This window comes from Neophocaena asiaeorientalis, unplaced genomic scaffold (assembly GCF_003031525.2).
Source record: "Neophocaena asiaeorientalis asiaeorientalis breed wild unplaced genomic scaffold, Neophocaena_asiaeorientalis_V1.1 scaffold409, whole genome shotgun sequence".
In the NCBI taxonomy this organism is placed as follows: domain Eukaryota; kingdom Metazoa; phylum Chordata; class Mammalia; order Artiodactyla; family Phocoenidae; genus Neophocaena; species Neophocaena asiaeorientalis.
The window spans coordinates 1132015-1153333 of NW_020175208.1; the positions used below are offsets into that span (position 1 = coordinate 1132015).

At 48.5% G+C, this 21319-nt stretch overlaps 1 protein-coding gene across 1 annotated transcript in view; it reads right to left on the bottom strand.

The window, feature by feature from the left end:
- Window positions 1-6540: 6540 nt before the first annotated feature.
- CUNH1orf94 (chromosome unknown C1orf94 homolog) overlaps window positions 6541-21319 on the bottom strand; it is a 36121-nt gene continuing 21342 nt past the window's right edge. The window contains exons 4-7 of the mRNA XM_024765318.1: window positions 20232-20407; window positions 15744-15821; window positions 11918-12117; window positions 6541-6616 (exon numbers count right to left, since the gene is read on the bottom strand). Coding sequence (XP_024621086.1) covers window positions 6541-6616; window positions 11918-12117; window positions 15744-15821; window positions 20232-20407 — 530 coding nt within the window. The remainder of the gene's footprint in view (window positions 6617-11917; window positions 12118-15743; window positions 15822-20231; window positions 20408-21319) is intronic.

Consider the following 21319-nt stretch of genomic DNA (forward strand, 5'->3'; position numbering starts at 1 on the left):
CGGGAGGAGTTGCTCCAGATGACACCCCTTTTCTGTAGGGCTACTTCCCCTCCCACTTCTTCCACCGTGGCTTAATGCTGGAAAAATGACCTAGAGGTCTTAGTTGCCTGAAGACTTAATAGTCATTAACCATGTGACGTGTGTTTCAACAAAGTTCATTCACTCTGGGCCGTGTTACTAGAAACAGGGAAGTGGGAGGAAAAAGGGGTAAGAATATTGATTTTGAGTCACTTACCACCTGACCTTAAATAAGTTACTTAATCACTCTGGACCTTAGTTTCTGCATGTGTAATAAATAAATAAATATATATATATATATATATATCTCACAGGGTTATTATGAATGTTATTATTTTTTTAACATCTTTATTGGAGTATAACTGCTTTACAATGGTGTGTTAGTTTCTGCTTTATAACAAAATGAATCAGCTATACATATACATATATCCCCACAACTCCTCCTTCTTGCGTCTCCCTATCTCCCACCTCTCTAGGTGGTCACAAAGCCCTGAGCTGATCTCCCTGTGCTAGGCGGCTGCTTCCCACTAGCTATCTATTTTACATTTGGTAGTATATATATACATATATATATATAAAGTCCATGCCACTCCCTCACTTCGTCCCAGCTTACCCTTCCCCCTCCCTGTGTCCTCAAGTCCATTCTCTACGTTTGCATCTTTATTCCTGTCCTGCCCCTACATTAGATAATAAAGGTGATGTTTACAGCACGGTGCCTGGTCCAGCATAAGTGCTCGATGACTAGTAGCTGCTTTTATTTTATTAAGTATTTCTGGGACCCAAAAGTTTGCTACTCCTCAGTTCTGTCACTTAAACCACGCATAGATTATCATTAGTTTTAAGATTTGCAAATAAAGTATGTTCTGAGGAAAGAGACTGGGGGTGGGGGGGGTGGGACTTGATAACATATCAGATGAGAATTAGCTTCAGAGTCCAGGGAAGTTAAAAGAGCAGATGTCATTCATCTGACAGTCTGAACTGGGGTGGGTGTCCTGCTCTCACATATCCCCTTAATAAACTCACCTTTCGTAGTAACTACGAGTTAATGTCTCAGCATAAAATGCAGGCGCTATGTCTGTCTTGCTCATTACTCTATCTCTAAGAATAAGTTCCAAAGCGAGTGTGCTGAATGGAGGGGAGAGTTGGTTGGAAGGAACATGGAGAAGAGATGGGGATTTTCAATCCCTTCCCAGGCTTCAGGATCCCAGTTCTGAGTCCCAGTGCCCACCACCCTCTATCTGTTTCTGGAATTCTCTGAGAGGTGAACAGGGTCAGGAAGTGCAACGTGTTGAAAAGATTTGGGGCTTTAGCTCCAGCCCTCCCTTAAATTTCCTCCTAAGGAATTTCTTAGGGAAAAAAATCCATACAGGCTTCTGAGAGTCTCATTCTTAGACATCCCGGGACAGGGGCTTGGGCAGTGAGCTCCAGCTGTGTCCGAATACAGCTCAGTACAGTTCAACAAACACTTTTGACACCCGCTATGTGCCAGGCACCGTACTAGATGGTGTTCTGCATGCCCTTTCTCATTTTTAAAATGAATGCTTATTTTTATTAAAGTAATACACACACATTTTCAAAGCCAAATAGTGCTATTCACAATAGCCAAAACATGGAAACAACCTAAATGTCCATCCACAGGTGAATGGATAAAGATGTGGTACATAGATACAATGGAATATTACTCAGCCATAAAAAAAGAATGAAATGATGCCATTTGCAGCAAAATGGATGTAACTAGAGATTATCATACTAAGTGCAGTAAGTCAGAAAGAGAAAGACAAATACCGTATCACTCGTGTGGAATCTAAACTATAGCACAAATGAACCTGTCTGCAAAACAGAAACAGACTCACAGACATAGAGATCAGGCTTGTGGTTGCCAAGAGGGAGGCAGGTGGGGGAGGGAAGGACTGGGAGTTTGGGATTAGCAGATGCAAACTTATATAGGATGGATAAATGACAAGGTCCTACTGTAGAGCACAGGGAACTATATTCACTATCCTGTGATAAACCATAATGAAAAAGAATGTTAAAAAAAGAATGTCTGTATGTGTATAACTGAGTCACTTTGCTGCACAGCAGAGATTGGCACAACATGTAAATCAACTGTACTTCAAAAAAAGAAAAAAACCAAATAGTGCTAAAAGAGTCATAAACAAGGCAGCGAACCCCACACCTCCATCCCTCACAAACCAATCTTGCTTCTCATAGATAACTCTTTCAACTTTCTTGGCCCTTTAACTCTGGGATTAACCTCCAGAATTCCAGATAATTATGGGAATTCTGCTATCTCTCAAATCATCCATTTGGGATTTCACCTACTGATTTTCTATTATGATAAAAGGATTTTAGCTCTATTCATATCCCTTTCTTCACCTCCATCCTCCCACTATATTTATCACACTAATTTTGGTTAAATCCATATTTGGGCTTTTTACTATTATGATCACATAAATATTGTTCACTGACAAGTTAATAACAATTGTTTCATTTCTTATTTGAATTTATAGCTAAATCTTCCCTCCCCCACCAACCACTATAAAACAGTTCTCAACACAGTTTTTCACACAGTCAACTCTGTCAGAATGATCTATCATTTTCTTTTTCTTTAGCCGCCCCCCGCCCCCCGCCCCCAGACACCTCCTATCTGAGGTCTCCAACTTCCTGCTCTATTCTGGACTGGTGGTGGTAGTGGCTTTTCAGGCTTTGCTTCATGGTTCTTGAGCTAAGATCTTTCTTCATCACCCCAAGAGTTTCCTCGGCCTCCCCCCAACTGATGATATCTATTTTCTATATCCACGTCTTCTGTCTTGGTTTACCCTCTTGTCTTCGTGGGGCACAGAGCTTCCTGACAAAGGTGCAAGGAGGCAAATTTTTTGAGACTCTGCACATCTGAAAACATCTTCATTTTACCTTCACAGATAAGAGTTTAGTTTTTGAATTTTCCATTAAAAGCCATTTCCACCCAAAGCTGTGACAGCTTTGTCCCAGGATCTTCTAGGTTCCAATGTTACTGTTGAGAAATCTAATGCCATTCTCATTCATGAACACTTGTATCTGAGTGGGATTTTCTGAAAACCTTAGAATCTTGCCTTTATCCCTGATACGCTGTAATTTCATAATGATATGCCTTGATGGAGACCTTTTTCATTCACTTCTCTGAGCACGGGTCTGGACCACTCAAACTGGGGAATTTTCTTACGTTTTTCTATTGATATTTCCCTCCCCTCTCTTTTCACTGTTCTGCCTAGAACTCCTATTAGCCAGATATTTGGTCTCCTGGACTGAGCTTCTCATTTTACCTTTTATCGCCTATAATCCATCCCCGTGTCTTTTTAAAATTCTCCTTTCTAGAAGATCTCTTTCATGTTAGCTTCCAACCCTTTCCACTGAAAAAAATTAAATCAGCTATCACTGTTTAATTTCAAAAGCACTTTTCTGTTCTGATTTTTAAAAATAATCATAAGGCATATTGTCTTATTTTTAAAATAAAGTGGCTTCTCTTAGCTCCCTGAGACTGTTACGCTCTTTTTAGTTCTTTTTTAACCTTTGTTTTCTGTGAGGCTGTGAGGCTTTGCAGGATCTCAGTTCCCTGGCCAGGGACTGAACCCAGGCCACAGCAGTGAAAGCCCAGAATCCTAACCATTAGGCCACCAGCGAACACCCTTACCTCTGTTTTGATCTGTGTCTTTCTTGTTGGAGATTGTCCATTTCCATTAAACATTAAGTCTTTAAAAGTTGATTGGAAGCTCTTTGTGAAAGGGCATAATCGTAGGGTAATTTTCATTGGTACCTCCAAGTGCCTTTGGGGCGTTTCATTTTCTTCAGAGAACCCTCCAAATTCCTGCCTCTTGTGTAAAGTCTAGCTGCTGGCCTTGGGTGTGGATGTGTATTTCACTTAATGCCCATTTTCCATCAGTACCCTCATCTCCACAATCCTTATGCATGGTCTGTATGTTCCTCCAGAGAAAGTACCTCCTATCTCCTACAGAACTGTCTGTGGCGCCTGGCTTTGTGGGGCCAGGATAGGAGCTACTTCTCATAACAGCCCCTTGCTTTCATCTCTCTTCAGTCCCATCTTCCATCCTCAGCATCCAGCACCCCCTGAGAACTTCAGGTTCTGCAGGGAAAAATGGTTTGCTTCTTGTTGATTGGCAGACATTTCAACGTGCTCTTCCCCTCCTCCGCTAAGGCATTACCATTCCTCCACCACACTTCTGCCCTTTTATGCAGCAGATGAAGTTGCTGGCTTCTCCTAATTTCATTGAGAATGGAGTTCGTATAGATGTTTTGTTTTTGGGTTTTTTTTGCTGTACGCGGGCCTCTCACTGTTGTGGCCTCTCCCATTGCAGAGCACAGGCTCCGGACGCGCAGGCTCAGCGGCCATGGCTCACGGGCCCAGCCGCTCCGCAGCATGTGGGATCCTCTTGGACCGGGGCACGAACCCGTGTCCCCTGCATCGGCAGGCGGACTCTCAACCACTGCGCCACCAGGGAAGCTCTGTATAGATGTTTTCACTCTCCTTCTTACTTGGGGGTAAATTTCAAGAGAAAAGGGACAGAAACATCTTCACCATCTTGAAACCACAAGTGTACATGAAGTACACATTAAGCCTCTATTAAGACTACATTATCCTTTAATCCTCAGAACTATTAACATTACCATTAGTAGAACTGAGGTTCAGAGAGGTTAAATTCTCTGCCCAACATCAGAGTTGGAAAGTGGCTAAGATCCCTTGTCTGACCAAGGGCAACTCCCTTATTCTCTCCTGCCCCCAAGCACTCTGAGATCCAGAGAGGGTGGTAAACTATGGTCCAGCCTGGGTTAATACCTAGAGGTACAACCTGAGGAAGCCCTTTGGGGAACAAAAGAGCTCCTGCATTGGTGAGAACTTCTAACCAGTGTCTCTCAGTCAGTGGAGAGTCTAGACTGTTAACCAAGGATATCAACAAGAAACACGATGTGCTAGAAGTGGGGTGAGCCTTGGGGGAAGGGGCTGAAGAACTCAGGGGGAAATCTTAGACTTAGACTATGGAGAAAGGAGAAGGCATAAGTCCTAAGAGAACTTGGGAGAGAAATTGGTTTCCAGGGACCCAGGAAGAAAGGCCAATTGTGTCACACTGTGAAGGCAAGAGAAATGCTCTTGTGAACCCTGGACTTGAGGTCATCCCAAGACACTGGTGACGTACAGAGCCCTAGCCTCTCACTGCAATCAGGACGGGGCTGCTAACGTTCCCCAGACCTAGCCCTCACTGGCCTCAGCCAGGGTGGGCCCGAGCTTCCATATGAGTAACAGGACTGGTAATACAACAACTTAGAACTGACAATGTTGGTCCATCTGTATGTGCATGGCTCATTTTTTAGACCCAAGAGGAGGTCCTTACATTAAACCTCTGTTAAATTTCATCTTATGATGGTTTGCCAGAGGATAGCACGTGGGTTTCATTTCATAGACTGTCCCTGATCAGTAATGTCTGCCGGGACCACCTTAGGGAGAATGATTCTGTGACTTTGTCCAGGCTCAGGGGATCAGCTGCTTAATCATGCCTGCCATGGGTGTAGGAGAATTACGGTATATGTGTATCACTGACTCAGGCCATCTCCTCTTCCCAGATTTGTGTCCTCCATTAATGTGATCAAGATGCTCTCAATGTCCTCCTTAAAGTCACTGATAAAAGCTGATTGAGAATGATCCAGGGACAGTGCCATTGGGGGCAGTTCTGAGATTGACCTCTAGCTTGGCATTGATCTACAATGACTGGCTATAGTCTATCACATTCAGGTTTATTTTTAGAATTGATTTTCAGGCCACTTTTTCCCATCTCATGTCCAAGAGAGACTTTTTCTGTAACCGCCACCTGGATAGGGCAGGGCAGGATGTACTTCCTCTACATCAATTCCAGAGATGCATAAACTGGGCTATTGAGAAGTGAGTGGATCACAGAAGAGAAGAGAGAAGCCCTCAAGTGTATAATCCCTGGGATCCCTTATTTATAGAGCAGCATTTGGAGGACTGTAGCCCGTGGTGTCTCTTCATGTCCTCAGTAAACTTTGAGCCTCATGGGGGAAACAGGAGCAGTGAAGATCACGCAGAACATTACAGAAAGTAACAGGCACACTTCATTTCAAGCAGCTCATACTTTTATCAGAAAATACAAACTTTCTAAATTAAGTGTCTTATGTCTATTTTACCAACAACAACAAAAACAAAAATCACTCATGTTAGCTAAATACAGACGCATATGTGGATGAGCAAGTGAGTATGAATCCGAGGGGTGTGTGTGCAGTCTGTGCTGTGTGTGTGTGTGTGAGTGTGTGTGAGTGTGTGTGTGTGTGTGTGTGTGTGTGTGTGTGTGTGAGTGTTGGTCCATGGATGCGCCTGGCCTCGCTGTTTTCTGTCTGTGACCTGGTCGGAACCTTGGCTTTCCAAACTTCATACCAAGCTGTTGCAGAATCCAGAATTCCAGAGCCCTTAGCCCTGCTCCAAGGGCTAAGGTAGGAGGAGGGAGATGAGAAGGAGATCTAAAAATGTATGCCATTCCCACTAGAGGGAAAATAGGGGCTGTTCATCAGGGGCCCACCGGATGTCGAGCCAAACCTGAAGGAGAAAGAAAATGACGTTGTGATAGAATTCCTGATGTCGGCAGAGATATTAGGGAAAGTAGTATATTAATTTTGGGGCTGTCAAAGACTGGGAAGACCATGACAGGCTTGAAAGCTGAAAGCTTTAGCAATAATGTAAAAAGTTTTGGCTCTGGGAAAATAAAATATTGAAATGATACAATTGGAGGACAATAAAGAGTTTCTTCTGCCACTTCCTTAGGTCAGGAAGGCCCTGGCAGCCTGTAGGGGCTATTTCCACCCAGCCTATGCTCTCTCCATATCCAAGACCAAAGACTAAGGAGCCTGTCTGGATCTAAGCACCTTACCTGTGGGCCTGTAGCCCCTCTACCTGCCTTAGAGGACCCTGTGTGTCCCTCAGGAAATTCCACAACATCAGAGAGCTCATGGCCACGTCCTAGGGTGAGATCTCAGAGTCCGGACAATCCCAGGGTTCCTGATCCCCTTCTCAGCACCAAGCTAGATCAGACCCTGCATTTCACACCAACCTGGCAAGTAAGCACTGAAGCATCCCTGACTGCCTGGAACTCTGCTAGACCCTCAGGGAAGGAAGTGCCGAGAAGACTTGAGCCTCACCCTCCGAGAGCAGGAAAACACACTCATCTGCTTTTTCTCCCTGGCACACTGCTAATTCATACTTCAAAAGAGAGTTCAAAAGCCATCTCCTCTGTGAAGCCTTCCCCAACCTCTCCAGATGGAATCATTTACTCACACTTGGGATCCTACTGCAATTTCTTTCCCCATCTGCTAGGATACTCCGAGGGAATGGAACAGAGCTCAAGACAAATTGCGACAGAGCAAATAGCTAGATAGAGTCTAATCCAGGGATTCTCAGTCACTTTTCAGCTGGGCGGAAGCATATTACAGAAGATGCTCACATTCGTGGCGCCCTCCCATGAATTGATGAAACAAAAAAAGGGGGGGAGGGGAAGAAGCAATGGGAACAAACCAGTGCACTAATTTGTAATGCCTCAGCTGGTATGTTGCTCGCTGTGAGCAGCCATGGACAAGCGAGGCTTTGGGTTGTTTGAGTCCCTTCTCACAAAAATAAATTTCATGAGAGCAGGGACGCTGTCTGGACTTGTTCACCATTTGACACTCAGCACTCAGGCCAGGACCTGGCACCAGGTAGGTGCCCGATAAGCAATTAATGTCTGTGGTAACCCCACCTCTTCTGCTCTTTTTCAAAAATCATATTGGAAAAGAAACGATTAAAAGTGATGTTATCATAAGGACACTCTGAATTCTACTCATGTATAAAATAAAGGCTGTAACCCATACTCGAGTATTTAATAATTACCTGTAACAAATTACTCATGACACACCTTGTATCTGATTGCCACACCCCACACATCTGAGCCCTTCATGAGGAGAAATTCTGATCAGATCAACTGCCAAGGGCATGGTCTAGACAGGATGTAAACTAGAGGGCCAGGAAAAGAGGTAATCCATGTGGACTATAGTTATCCAGGAAGGCTTCCTGGAGGAAGAAGAGGGGTTTAACATGCCTCACGAGCATGGTGAACGGTCCTGGTTTGCCTGGGACGGTTTCTACACTGTCCAGTAATAATTCCAGTGTAATTATCATTTGCGTTCTTTTTAACTCTCAGATTTATTGTTCTTTGGAAGATACATGGTATTGTTATCCTGCCCTGATGGATGTGGGCAAACGGACTTGGCAGAGGGCAGGAAGGGCCCCCCTCCTCCTTTCCTGAGAACACGGAGGCCACCTACTCCTTCCTCTCCCGCCTCATACAGTTTAGTCTCTTGGTTCCTGACCCAGAGGAAGCACTGAGGCCCCTGGTCTCCCAGACTAAACTCTCCACCTACGCCCTTGTACCCCTCCCTGACCCAGGCAGCCTCTCCTGGACCTTGTTCCATCCAGCACAGCTGGTAAACCTCAACTCCACCCCTGTGCCCAGTGCTCCCTACATTCCATCCTACAGTGCCCAGGTTTTCTTGCCATACTGTCATCCCTCCCTCTCTTCTCCTGGCTCCCTGACTCCACACTCTCCTGCTTTTCCTCCCACCCTTTAGATCCTTTGCAGGTGCCTCCCCATCTCCCCAACCCCTCTACATGTTGGAGACCCATGTTGGACATCTATGTACATGTGCTCCCGGGCGATCTCATCCCATCCCGTGCCTTTAAATAGCATTTATATGCTAATGACTCCCAGATTTATATTATCAGCCACCACTTCTCCCCTGAGCCCCAGACTCAGACACCCACTGCCTATCAACTGTTCCACGCAAGTGTCTAACGGGCGTCTCAAATTTCACACAAGCAAAACCAAACTCCTGATCAACAGAACCTTGTTATCGTCATCTGGACTCTAGAATTTTGGCACTGCCAATCATCTGGACACTCAAGTCAAAAACCTAGGACTCACGCTCGACTCCCCTCTTTTCCTCATTCCACGTCCAACCATCATCAATTCCCATCAGTTCTACCAAGCAAATAAATGCTCCACATCTTTTCTCTTACCTCTTTCCCATGGTCACTGCCCTAGTCTACGCCACAAGCACCTCTTGCTTGGCTGGCTAAAAAGGCTCCCATCCTGGTCCCCTCCATCAGCTCTCACCAGCCAGCCCACTCTTCGTATGTCGATCAACACCATCTTCCTTACACAGAATTAGGACATTCATGGCCTCCCGCCGCTCTTCCTTCCCTCGCCTCCCAGGCCCTGCCACCTCTCCGATTTCAATTCTGCCCGCTCTCTCTCCTCCACTCACCGTGCCCCAGCTACATTTCCCACCTCAGGGCCACTGCACTTCCTATTCTTTCTGCCCAGACTGCTCATCACCCATATATACACATGGCTCATCCTCTCGTTTTATTCAGATCTCGGCTGCAGAGCGGTCCCTTATTCCCTCCCCGCTTATCCCTTGCACCTGACATGTGTGATGCTTCTTTATTTCCGTATTGTCTAGTTCTCCTCCTGGAATGACAGAAGTAAACACTTTGTCTTGATCACTCCAGTAACCAGTGCCTAGAGCAGTGCCGGGCACGCAGAAGATGCAACAAATGTTTTTTGAATGAACGAATCATCACTTTGGGGGACACGGGCCTGCACTCCTTGCCTCGCTTTTCCGACCTCACTTACCCGGTCTTTCCACCCTCTCAGGCCACCATTCCATGGCGCTGACTGCCGCTACTCCCCGTCACTCTCCTCCTTCGCCCACGGTGTCCCCAGCTGGCTGCAGGCTCTCTCCCACTTCTAAGGCTGCTCCTTCCTCAGTCTCCTGCTCACTTCCTTTCCGCTCCTGCCCCTCTGAAGACAGCCAGAGACCAGGTCCCAACCCTCGGCTCTCACTGTTCCCAATCAGTGCTTACCCGACCGCTGAGTGCTGAGAACTTGGGACCACACTGCCTCCCAAGGACAGCAGGCTCTGGCTTCTGCAGTAACTCTCTCTTCCCTCGAGCCCAGAGTCGCAGCGTGCAAGGGGCACGTCTGCTGGCCTGCAGATAGGCTATCTTCCCTCTGCAGTCTCATCTACTCTCACCTCCGGGGAGGTGAGAACCTCTCTTACAGACCCTGCAGTCACCTCCAGACTACGCCCTCTCTTCCCTCCCGTTTCTCTCCCCTCCGGCCCATCAATTCACTGCAACGTTCACAAATCCGCATTGAATCCCCAGGCCTACCAGTCAGAGCCTTTAATAATCCAAGTCCAGCCTCCCTTTTCCTATTTTCCACCTTGTTCAGGGATAAATCTAATACCTCAACCAGATGCCCTTATTTTGCAGGCCTCAAGCCCACCACGCACCTTCCCACCTGAGGGCCTTATTCCCCCAGTCGCTGCTCACTGGACCCTCCCCATCCTGCAGCTCTCATTGCGCACCCAGCAGGGATCCTCCCTCTGTCCTCGGGACACTTGGATGGCCTTCACTTTGTCACGGCATTAATATCATCGTGTCCCCTCTCATCCACTCTCATCTCTGAAGGGATGAACCATGTCCTATTCACGGACGGTGCCCCACAGGCTAAATTCACCATAACTATGTGAACTGACACAGCACTTTCCAGGCTGCGTTGGAGGAACACATCATGATATGCTCTACGAGAAAAGGGGAAAAAGGAGAGGAAGGAGGGAGGGAGGGAGGAAGGGAGGGAGGGAGGGAAGGAAGGAAGGAAAGAAGAGAGGGAGGGAGGGATGGAGGAAGGGAAAGAAAAAGAGAAAAAAAGAAATAAGGGGTCATGGTTTTATATTCAAATGACACTATCGACCAGCTTCTTGAATGTTCTCCATGAACCCTAGTAAATGAAATAATCTGCAAATTCCAACAGTTAAGAAATCTGTTTACCTTTGTTTCTACCTTTCTTTTCCCAAACAGACCTGACTCTGGAAACCTCTTTCCAGCATTTATCCCTCTATCAGGACATTCATGGGAAACACTGATTGAAAGGGTCCGAGTCCAGGACACCCGGCTGACAGACACTACAGTGAGGGGCTGTGATGGGGAGGAAGGGAATCTATGTCAGGTTGGGGAGTTTGGTCCTAATCCTGTAAAGGGAGGTTCTCAAGCTGGAGCACACGTTCCCCGGGATGTGCCTGGGACACCTGGATTCTCAGAACTGACCCGGCACCACCCGCCTTGCAGAGCATCAGCAGAGAAGGTTTGGTGGGTGGGAATGACCAGCTGTGCGATGTTACATTAAAACAACAAACACCAATTCCTCACTGACCGGCATGAGAAGTTTGCATGGAACTGTCAGCTAAAATGTTGAGTCTGTGTTGGCTGTTGGCTGCTAAGCTCCTCTCCTCCGCTGTTTGGGGTATTTTGGGGGAAAAGCGTAAGCAGCCTGATACACAGTGAGAGGCCCTTCAGCAGGGCCGGTTGCGAACTCACTGGGCTGTTGGAGGGATTAGCCTGGCAAGGAGCTCAGGAGGCAGTAAGTGGGGGAAAGAGCTGTAAGATTACCTGGCCGTGGCCTGCTGGAAACCAGGCAGATGGGGAAAGGCATATGCATCCCGCTCCACTACCTGTCACCTGCTATGGGTGGTGCGCTCCTCCACTACTGGCCATGCGGCTGTATTTCCGCACCAAGCTGAGGACCCCAGCCCCGACTGGGCCTGCCGAAGGGCCCTCCCCCAGGCCCAGATCAGGCTCACCTCCACATCAGCTCCACCCGGGACCCACAAGGCACAGGGTCTGCCCTCCCCACAGCCAAGGAATATATGTACCAAGAGAGCAGCAGTGAGGCCCAGCGCGCCCACCTCTCCTCTCCAGCAGCTTTCGGGATATGAGGTGAATTTCCAGTGTGGGCTGAGGACTCACCCATACGCCTGGGGGAAGGGGTACTGCAGCCCATCTCCTGCCATGGGGGAAGGGTCTCGGGGATTTCTGGCCAGCTTCTGAGGTGTCCTCTGAGGGTACGGATAGTTGGACTGGACGAAGGGGATGTAGCTCAGCAGGGGGTTGTAGGAAGAGTGGAAAATCTGCTGTCCCATCTGCTGTGGGTTGTTGTACGGCATCACCTGCATGGCAGAGAGGAGACAGGGGCTGGAGGAGAGGACAGAGGTCCAGCAGAGCCCGCTGCCACTGAACATCACAGTCCCCCAGCCCTGACCCTAACCTGAGGCCCCACCCCTCAGCCCCTGTGCCCCTCAGTCACTGTGGGGTGCGTAGAAGGCAATGTGTTGGACAGGGAAGAAGCACAGGGCTCAGCTTCTATATGTGAGACTGGTAAGTTATTTAATTTATCTGTGTCTCAGTTTCCTTATCCATAAAATGGGCAAATGCTATCTCCATTGTATGGGGACTGAGTCCGCTGAAATAAGTAGAGAGACTGGCACATAATAAATAGCAAAGGAATATTATTTCCATTCTCTTCTCTGTCCCCTGCCTTACCCTCAGCCAATAACCATCTCAAAAGCCCCTGGTTCATTTTTAAGTCTTTTACCATCTCAGTAAAGGTTGTTGGGATGTATACATCCCTGGCTTCTAGCTCAGGATCTCAACAGACCCCAAGTCCAAGACAGCTCTGCCCAGTGGAAATTCCTGTGACGGGTGATGGAAATCTTCTGGGTCTGTACCACCCAATATGGTAGCCACCAGACACAAGTGTGGCTATTGAGCGCTTGAAATGCGGCTAGTGGGACTGAATTTCAAATTTTACTTAGCTTTGATTTCAATGTAAATAGCCAAACGTGGCTGGTGGTTATGGTACTGGGCGGTGTGAGTGAGGAGAAAGGCCAAATGGGGGCACTGCGATTGAGCTCAAACCCTAAGAAAAGTAGGAACTCGTTGGGTTTGAGACCACCTGGATCAGACCCCCACCAAGAAGCAGGGCTCATACTATGTTGCCCCTGATGAGGCAGGAAGCCCACCTGTCTTTATTTACTGATTTATCCTTGGCCCTGAGACGATGCCTGTCACACAGTAGCTGCTCGATAAATATATGTTAAATGGATAAGTGCAAGAAAGAGAGACAGAGAGGAGGAGGGAGGAAAGAAGAGACTGCTAAGTGTCTGCTTGAATATCTAAAATGACAGGGAGCTCATTACATCGCGAGCGCTGTATTCCACTACTGACAGCTCCAAATGTCTTGTGTGGAGCTGACATCCATCCTCCTGTGTGTTTCGGTCAAAACTCGGGAAATTTCTGGATTTCCACTTTAATAGCAAGTCTGTAGTCCAAGCTGCTCAGGGGTTGGGCGTACTGACTGCCCTTTCTCACCCTGCACACCCTTATCTAATTTAAAAAGATGACAAAGGTTAGCGCTTATTAAGTGATACCAAGGGTGTGCCAGGCCCTTCATGTGGATTCTCTCATTTAAAGTCCAAACAGCCCTGTGAGGTAGGACCATGAGGATCTCCATTCTAGAGATGAGGAAACAGGTTCAGAGAAGTTAAGCAACTTGCTCAGTAAGTGTTCCAAGCGTCTGAGATTTGTTAGAATCCCCAGCGTGGCAAGCCCAGAGCCCACGGCCCTGGACTGCACCGCTATGCCTGCTCCCTCTGGAAGCCTGAGTCCCTCCCTCCTGGCCCTCCCCATCTTTCCCCCAGTGGACAGGTAGGATCTGGTGACACTGGACATGGGCACCAAATCCCCAAGAGGGTGAGCTGAAGGTCAGAAAGTGCCAAGGGCTCACAGAGAGACCCCAGGAAGGCACCTCCCAAGACAGACACCAGAGGGTCAGCGTGGCAGAAAAAAAAAAAAAAACCCTGGTTTTCACAGTGAGGGGACAGTCTTGGACCTGGGAGGAAACTGACATGAAAGAGAAGATATGGTTCCTAGAGCTTATGCAAGCTTTATGCAAAACTGTATCCTAACTACATGTCACTGATAAAACACATAAAACAGAGCTGGGTATAGGGCTCTGGAACCATCTCCAAGAAATCCTCTTTGCTGACAAAAGCAATGATAGAGCGGTGTGCCCAGAATGCCACATCTGTATAAAAATGCTTGTATAAATTGATATCACTGGAAGGATACCTAAGAAACTAATCACAGTGATTGCCTCTAAGATTTTAAAAATTGTGTACCAGGTTTTTATATTACTGTTTCAAATATATGCACTTACATAACTTTGTCTAAAAGCATTCACTTTGGAGCTAGGTGGATGGAATCACTGCTCGTGGGGTGGAGGGGGTGAGACTGAGATTCTGTGAGCCTGACTGCCTCATCATCGCAGGACGCAAAAACTCCTACTGCTGAAAGAGCAGTCCTGGCCCACGTAAGAAAGTAACCTACACTTATGGGCCCTTCTCTACCTTCTGGAACATTCTAACATCCTTCAGAGGTCAGAGGTGCAGTTTGCAGAGAAAGGGTAGGGCTCCCCAGGGAGGGAGGAGTGGTGGAGGAGTCCGCGGGTTTGAGTGTGGGTTTGATCTGTCCACCTGATTGTGGGGTTGCAAGGCCAGCCTGAGAATATGGCTGGTCCTCAGCTCCTTTCCTCACACCCCCATCCCTGCCCCTAGATCCTCCAAACCTCTGGAAGTGTTGTTTTGTGTGTGTGTGCGTGGGCCCACACGCATGCAGCTTGGCATGCACGTCTATAACTGCACCTTTATTTGTGTCTGGGTGTGTGTTTGTATTTTTGTCTCTGCTGCTTTATTTTGATACCGTATTTCTGTGTGTCTGTATACGAGAGGCAGTAAGGCACAGTTATTGGGAACATGGACCCTGAAGCCAGGCGGCTCACGGTCAACCCCCAATCTGCCATTGTGCTACTGTCGAGTAGATATTGACCCCCGACCTATGCATGGGAGTAGAGGGTACAGGTTCAGCCAACAAAAATATATAACACCCAGTTAAATTTGAATTTCAGATAAACAGCAAGTTTTTCTTTTTTTTAGTATAAGTATGGTCCATGTGGTATTTGGGACATAGCTCTGCTAAGACATTATTCACCATTTATCTGAAATTTAAATTTAGCTAGGTGTCTGGTATTTTAACTGACAAACTGACATGGAAGGGATATGACTCCCAGCCCCACTGATGCTGGGCAGGCCATGTGATTTGCTTTGGCCCGTGGAAGGCAGGTGTACATTACCATGTCCCAGCTCTGAGCTGAGCCCCTCAGAGACATTGGGTGTTTCTGCTCAGCCCTTCCGCCATCCAGCATGGCAGGAGCAAAAGTGACTGTATCTTCGGCACAGGCCCAAAAGGGGGACACGTGAAACAGGCCTGAACCCAATCCCAGTACTGCTCAGCCAGCCTGTGGACCCGTGGGTAAAAAAATAAATATTTTATTGCTGAAAGCCTCTGAGACATTGAGGCCATTTGTTGCCACAGTAAAAGCTAACTTATGTGTTAACTTGATAACTTTGGACAAATTATTTAATCTCTCTCAGTTTCCTCATCTCTAATCTATAAGGTAGATTATAGGGTCGTTCTGAAGGTTAAATTAATGCGGGTAAGGCCCTTAGAGAAGGTGCTGGCACACAGTAAGGGCTCTGTAAGTGCCAGCTAGTATTATCACCTGGGGACACTGGTTTGTGTCCACATGCATGCTGGTGTTTCTGTCTGTACTCTGGGGTCAAGCAAGGGCCAGAAAGTGTGGCTGGTGACCAGCTAGACAAAGACAAGGGAACAGACATCCTTCTGACCTGAAGGCCTTTGCGGAGCTGAGACAGAGGCGAGGAGGTCAGCTACTCACCTGTCGGGAGTAACACCCCAGCTGGGGTTGCAGGGTCTGCTGGTAGGGCATCCTGGCTGCCTGCTGTGGGTACAGGCCCTGGGGAGAGAAGGGGGAGGCTCAGTGCTGTGGGGCGGTGGGCTCCCAGCCAGAGAACAGCAGCCACTCAACTCAGCTTCCAGCTCCCTTGCCTGGACCTCCAGACACGTTCAAGTCCGTCCCACCACACTACTGGCCAGACCCACCAGCTGCCTAGTCCAGCTGGAGTCAGGTCGAGCCAGCAGCACGCCTCACACCACACAGGAAGCCCCTGGTTAGCAGGATTCACAGGCTTTTTGGTGAATATTTAAGGCAAGAGCTTTAGGAACCCGCCTGCCTCTTGATTCCAGATCTGCCCCTTAGTGTCTGTGTGACCTTGGGCAAGTCACTTCACCTCTCGGAGCCCCTTTTCCCTTGTCTCTAAAATTGTGTGTGCTCAAGCCTGCAAAGCCTGTGAAGGCAGCCAGATTATCTTTGTTGCTGTCCTAAGTGCCTTTCCCCAAACCCCATTCCTGCCCCAAGACGTGAAGTACCCGTGTACGTCTGTGTGCATGTGTGTGCTAGCTTGCCTCCATGCTTATTTAAGCACATCTGCACGTGTGCTTCCATTTGTGTCTGCAGCTGTGTGTTTCTGTGTACAAATGTGCAGCTATGAACCTAGGTGTATTAGTTTTGGTCTCTGCTTCTGTGCCTCTATCTGCCCACACGTACACCTGTGTCTGTACCTGATGATGAAGACTGACGTGAAGGTAAATGAGTTAATCCATCTAAAGGGCTCAGAACAGTGCAGCACGTAGTAAGGATTCTGCCACCACCTCTCACTGTCACCCCCTGCCCCTGCTACTCCCACCACTTGAAGAGGCTGCCTGGCAGCTCAGCCCGACGGGAAGTAGAAACTTTATTCACAGCTCTGTCCGGGGTGGCCTTAAGTGTCCATGTGCGCGCACACACACACACACACACAGCAGAACTGCCACTGTGGATGGGGTCAGCCCATGACCCCTCCAGTCCCAGGCTGCTTCTATCTGCCAATCCAGAGTTACCCCCTAAGAACCCCCTAAGATGCAGTTCAAAACCCCAACCCCCGCCCAGACCGCATGTCTTTCCAGAAGATTCCATGCCCCAAGATGCTGCCTCCATCCCAGGCTCGGCTTGTGCCAATCGTCTAAGTGTTGATGGCTGAGGCTGCCCTTGACGACTTCCTCAGAGCCCATGGGCTCCTCCTGAAAGGCTCTGAATCCCTGGTGTGGGGTCCTGGGGAAGCCCCCCAGCTCTCTCAGCGCCCATCCCCCACGTCCCCGAGAGAGCACGTCCTTTCAGGGCCCTCCTTGCTCTCCCCTGTGCACCTGCACTTGACCGTGGCCGGGCCTTTCCCACATCCACCAACCCCTTCACCTGAAACCAGTGCACCTGCTCGCCTTTCCTCCAAGCCCTGCTGCCAAGGCAGCCCCACTCACCACCACGACCAGCCTGTGACCCCAGGCGTGGCCTGAACTGGGACAGAGGTGTCAGCCGGATGGAGCCGCCCTGCCTGTTCCCAGCCCCCAGTGGGCTCCAAGGCCACATTCTAAGTGTCCCTTCTCTGCTTCACTCCCTCCCCACCAGCGCTCAGCTCTGCTTTCCACAGCCAACCCCCCCAGGGCGCCGTCCTCCCCACGCCCGCCTAGGTGAGGCTACCCCTAGGATCCATGACCCGCCTGTCCCCGCTCTGTCCTGGGGTGGATTTTCAGGAGATGATGCTGTATTCATCAGTGTGAGGCACACTGTATGACCTGGAGGAGATTTCTAGTTGTTCAAATTGCAATTCTGTAAAATCACAAGCGAGGGTAAACACACATTCATTCCTCTTTGCTTGAGGCCACGGCCTCTTCCTACGTGCCCTCCCTCCCTAATTGGGAGCAGAGTTCCTTTGTGTCAAGCAGCCCAGGAGCCCCCGGAGCTCCCATGTGCTGGGGACTGAGTCTTCCACGGCTCTGCGTCCGTCCACAGTGGAGCTCTGAGTAAATTGGATTCGGGACCTCATTTTTATTCTTAACACCGAGCAGGAAAAGAGGCTAGGATAGACTGTTCCCCATTTCTCCTCTGTGCCTTCTCAAGGTCTGCTGAGCTCCCTGACACTGTTTCCTAGGAAGATCAGGGCTGAAAAGTAATCATAACCAATATCTATATCATACTTGAGATTTTACAAAGCCCTTTCCCGTGCATGGACTCCATTAACCTGACAACTGACTCAAGTGTTTGCTGCTGCTGCTGTAATTATTATGAGGCCATTTCATAGGTGAGGAGACCAGGGCTCAGAGCATTTGAGTAACTTGCCCAAGACCACACAGCTTGGAAGCAACGCAATTCCCTTAAACCCAAGTCTGACGATTCTAAAACCTGCTTTCTTTTTATCATATCAGGCCTCTTGATTAGCCGACTTGAAGCCTGATGGCATTATGAGACCATGAGGACCTGGGAGAAGGTAAATTACCCTGTCCCTTGTGACCACCTGGGAGTGTCCGTGTGTACAGCCAACTTCACCTGGGCCTATTCAGTGTCTAAGCTGCTGCATAGGACCCAGGGGCCCTACCAGCCAGGGCCCTTCTGCCCAGAGGCCCAGGAAGCTCAGAGTCAGCCCTGTGATTCACACATCAGCATCTCTAAAGACAAAGGACTTCATGCTGGAAAAATACGTCCAACTCTCACCCACTCCAAAAGTCAAGTCAGAAGAAGTTCACGTAGCAGAGAGAAACTAGCCCCTCTTTACAAAACAGACCATTGCAAATTAGCTTTACATGGTGAGCCCTGTGGGTGCATTTGAGAGTGAATCGGTTTATACCAAATAAGATTATGCAATTGTTTCTCTCTCAGGGGTGGGGGGCGCACCATGCTGGCTTTGGATTTGTCCCTGACTCGTACTGGACGCCGAGCTTCCTAGTCATCTTGGAATCACCTCACCTGAGTCAAGGCCTATACTCAGCGTGAAGCAAGGGTTTTTGTTGTTGTTGTTTTTTAATTACTTAACTGAATGAGGAAATAAATAAATACAAATGAGCGCATCAGGGACTAGGTGATAAATGACTGCACAGTGAGTGAGCAAGGGTGGAGGAACATCAGTGAAAGAGTTGGTGAATCATTGAGGACGTGGACAGGGCATTTCTCTCGAGACCTCTGCCAGGACAACATATCACAGACGTGGGAGGGACGCGCTCGGATTTTCCCGTGGATCATGACTCCTTATGACGTCTCACCTCAGTGGTGGGCTGTGAGGAGAGTGTGGCCATTTGCTCTGTTTAGCAAACAAGAAAAGGCTTGAAAACAAAACTTGGCAGAAGAAAAGAGAGACCATGCTAAACTCCTTTACTTTAGTTCCTGTTTAAATCCTGTTTAAATCAGGGGCTAAGCCTGGTGGGCCAGCTTAGAGGGGCTTTACGTGGAACAGAGAAGATCCACCTTCTGTGCAGGATGTCTAAGCTGTGAGGCTTGCCGCTCTGTTGTAAAGGAGGAGGTGACACGTGGGACCGGTGGATCAGGGGGAGGGGGAGGGGCACAGAGACAGGATGAGTCGATTTTCAGGTGGATTTCCTTCTCTCTGCCCTCTCCGGGCTTGGCCAGGCCAGGCTGGGGTAGCAGGTTCCCAGGAACCTGGCCCTTTCATACACCTGCACACCATTCTGGAAAGGAGCCATGGAGGAGACAGAACACTGAGAAATCTTAGACACTGAGCACCTTTCCTGGAGGAGATGAGCCTACCTAAAGGGACTGTTTAAGCTCTTGGTTTAGACTGTGGTTTAAACCAGAGTGAACATTTATTTGATTTTTTTCTTCTATCTACCCAGTGGGTGGCAGCTCTTGAGGGAGATTAAGTTAAGTAGACAAACTAAAGAAACTACACTTTCCCTGAATAAAAAAGTCTGTGAGTAAAATTTCCCACCCTGCAAGCGTTTCTCCATCCCATTGTGTCTGGCCCCTCAGCTATGAGCCCAAGACCAAGAATGTGTGTCAAGCCATCTTAGCCGGTAGAAGCCGGGTTGTAGTTGAAATAAAATGGCCACATAATTTGTCATCTGCACCAGAACACCTGAGAGTGAAAGGGGGTGCAGTTAATAATTATGCTGGGACTAAAGACCTAAACTGGGACTGTCCCAAGTAACCTAGGACACGTCATCCAACTGTAAAGGAGGTGGTGGGAAACAAGGACTATGCTATCATCCTCTCCTGGGAGCCCAAGTACTTCACAGGCCCAAACTCAGCCAAGCTCTGGAAGACACGGTACAGAGTGAACTGAAATTCAGACAAAGGAAAATGAGACATATACACGCACATGCACGAGCACGTGTCCACACGTGTACCGGGTGGTCGGTCTGATGTGGCCCCGACGAAAAAATTAACTAACGAGTCTAGGGCTCTTTGGGAATTAGGCTTCCTGAACCAAGGCTCCTCCGTGGACGGCCACCGGAGAGCCAGGCCCAGGATCCGCTCACTCACCTGGTACTGGGGGAAGGTGGAGGGATTCGTGAACACGGGCAGGAGTGGATAGTTCAGGTTGAGCCAGAGCGGCTGGTTCAGGGTCGCTGAGGTCAAGGTGGTGGCAAAGCATGGGGTGAACACATTCCCTGTGTACTCGAGGTTGTTCTTGTCGGCCCCCGTCACAGGCGGGTTAACTGTAAGTCACAGGAGACGTAGAGCGTTTCTGTGATTGAGGAAGGGAGGGGCCAGGACGCCCTCCACCCCATGACTGCCTGAGGGGGTTAATGTTCTCAGAGGTTAGGTCTTTTAAAAGCTCCCAGAGGGTTCTTCAACTTTTGGATGCATTTCCAACTCTAGGAAAACATCGTTAGTTCACACCTTGCCAATTCGGAAGGGGTGAAAATCCCAGCATGGTCTGGCAGGGAGCATCTCTCCGTCATTCACTAGTAAAGAGGCAGTTTAGCAAGACGACGCAACAAACCAGATTGCTGGGGCTGTATCTCACCGACTTACAAAACTACATTCTTTCAAGTGCTTTAGAAAAATCCGGTTTGGTATAAACAATTGCTATGCCATTGGAAGTCATTCTTATCAAATTATTAAAGCAACCCCTTGAGGACATGTACTTGGCAACAGTGAGGACCTGGTGCAGGTTGTTGTATGTATGTTGGAATCATTTTTTTAAAAATACTTTAGGGCTTCCCTGGTGGCGCAGTGGTTGAGAGTCCGCCTGCCGATGCAGGGGACGTGGGTTCGTGCCCCGGTCTGGGAGGATCCCACATGCTGCGGAGCGGCTGGGGCCGTGAGCCATGGCTGCTGAGCCTGCGCGTCGGGAGCCTGTGCTCTGCAGCGGGAGAGGCCACAACAGTGAGAGGCCCGCGTACCGCAAAAAAAAAAAAAAATACTTTAAAATATTACATAATTCAGTATGATGGGACCCAAAATTAGTCTGAATGAATGAGATGTGATTGAGTTGTTTTAGGATATGGATCCTGGATTCTTTCCTTGTACAATATGCTCTGTGGGCTTATACAGTCTGAGCTGGGGTGTCAGTTTCCCCTTATTGGCACATTTTCAGGGGGAAAGGCAGTTACACTAAAACAGTT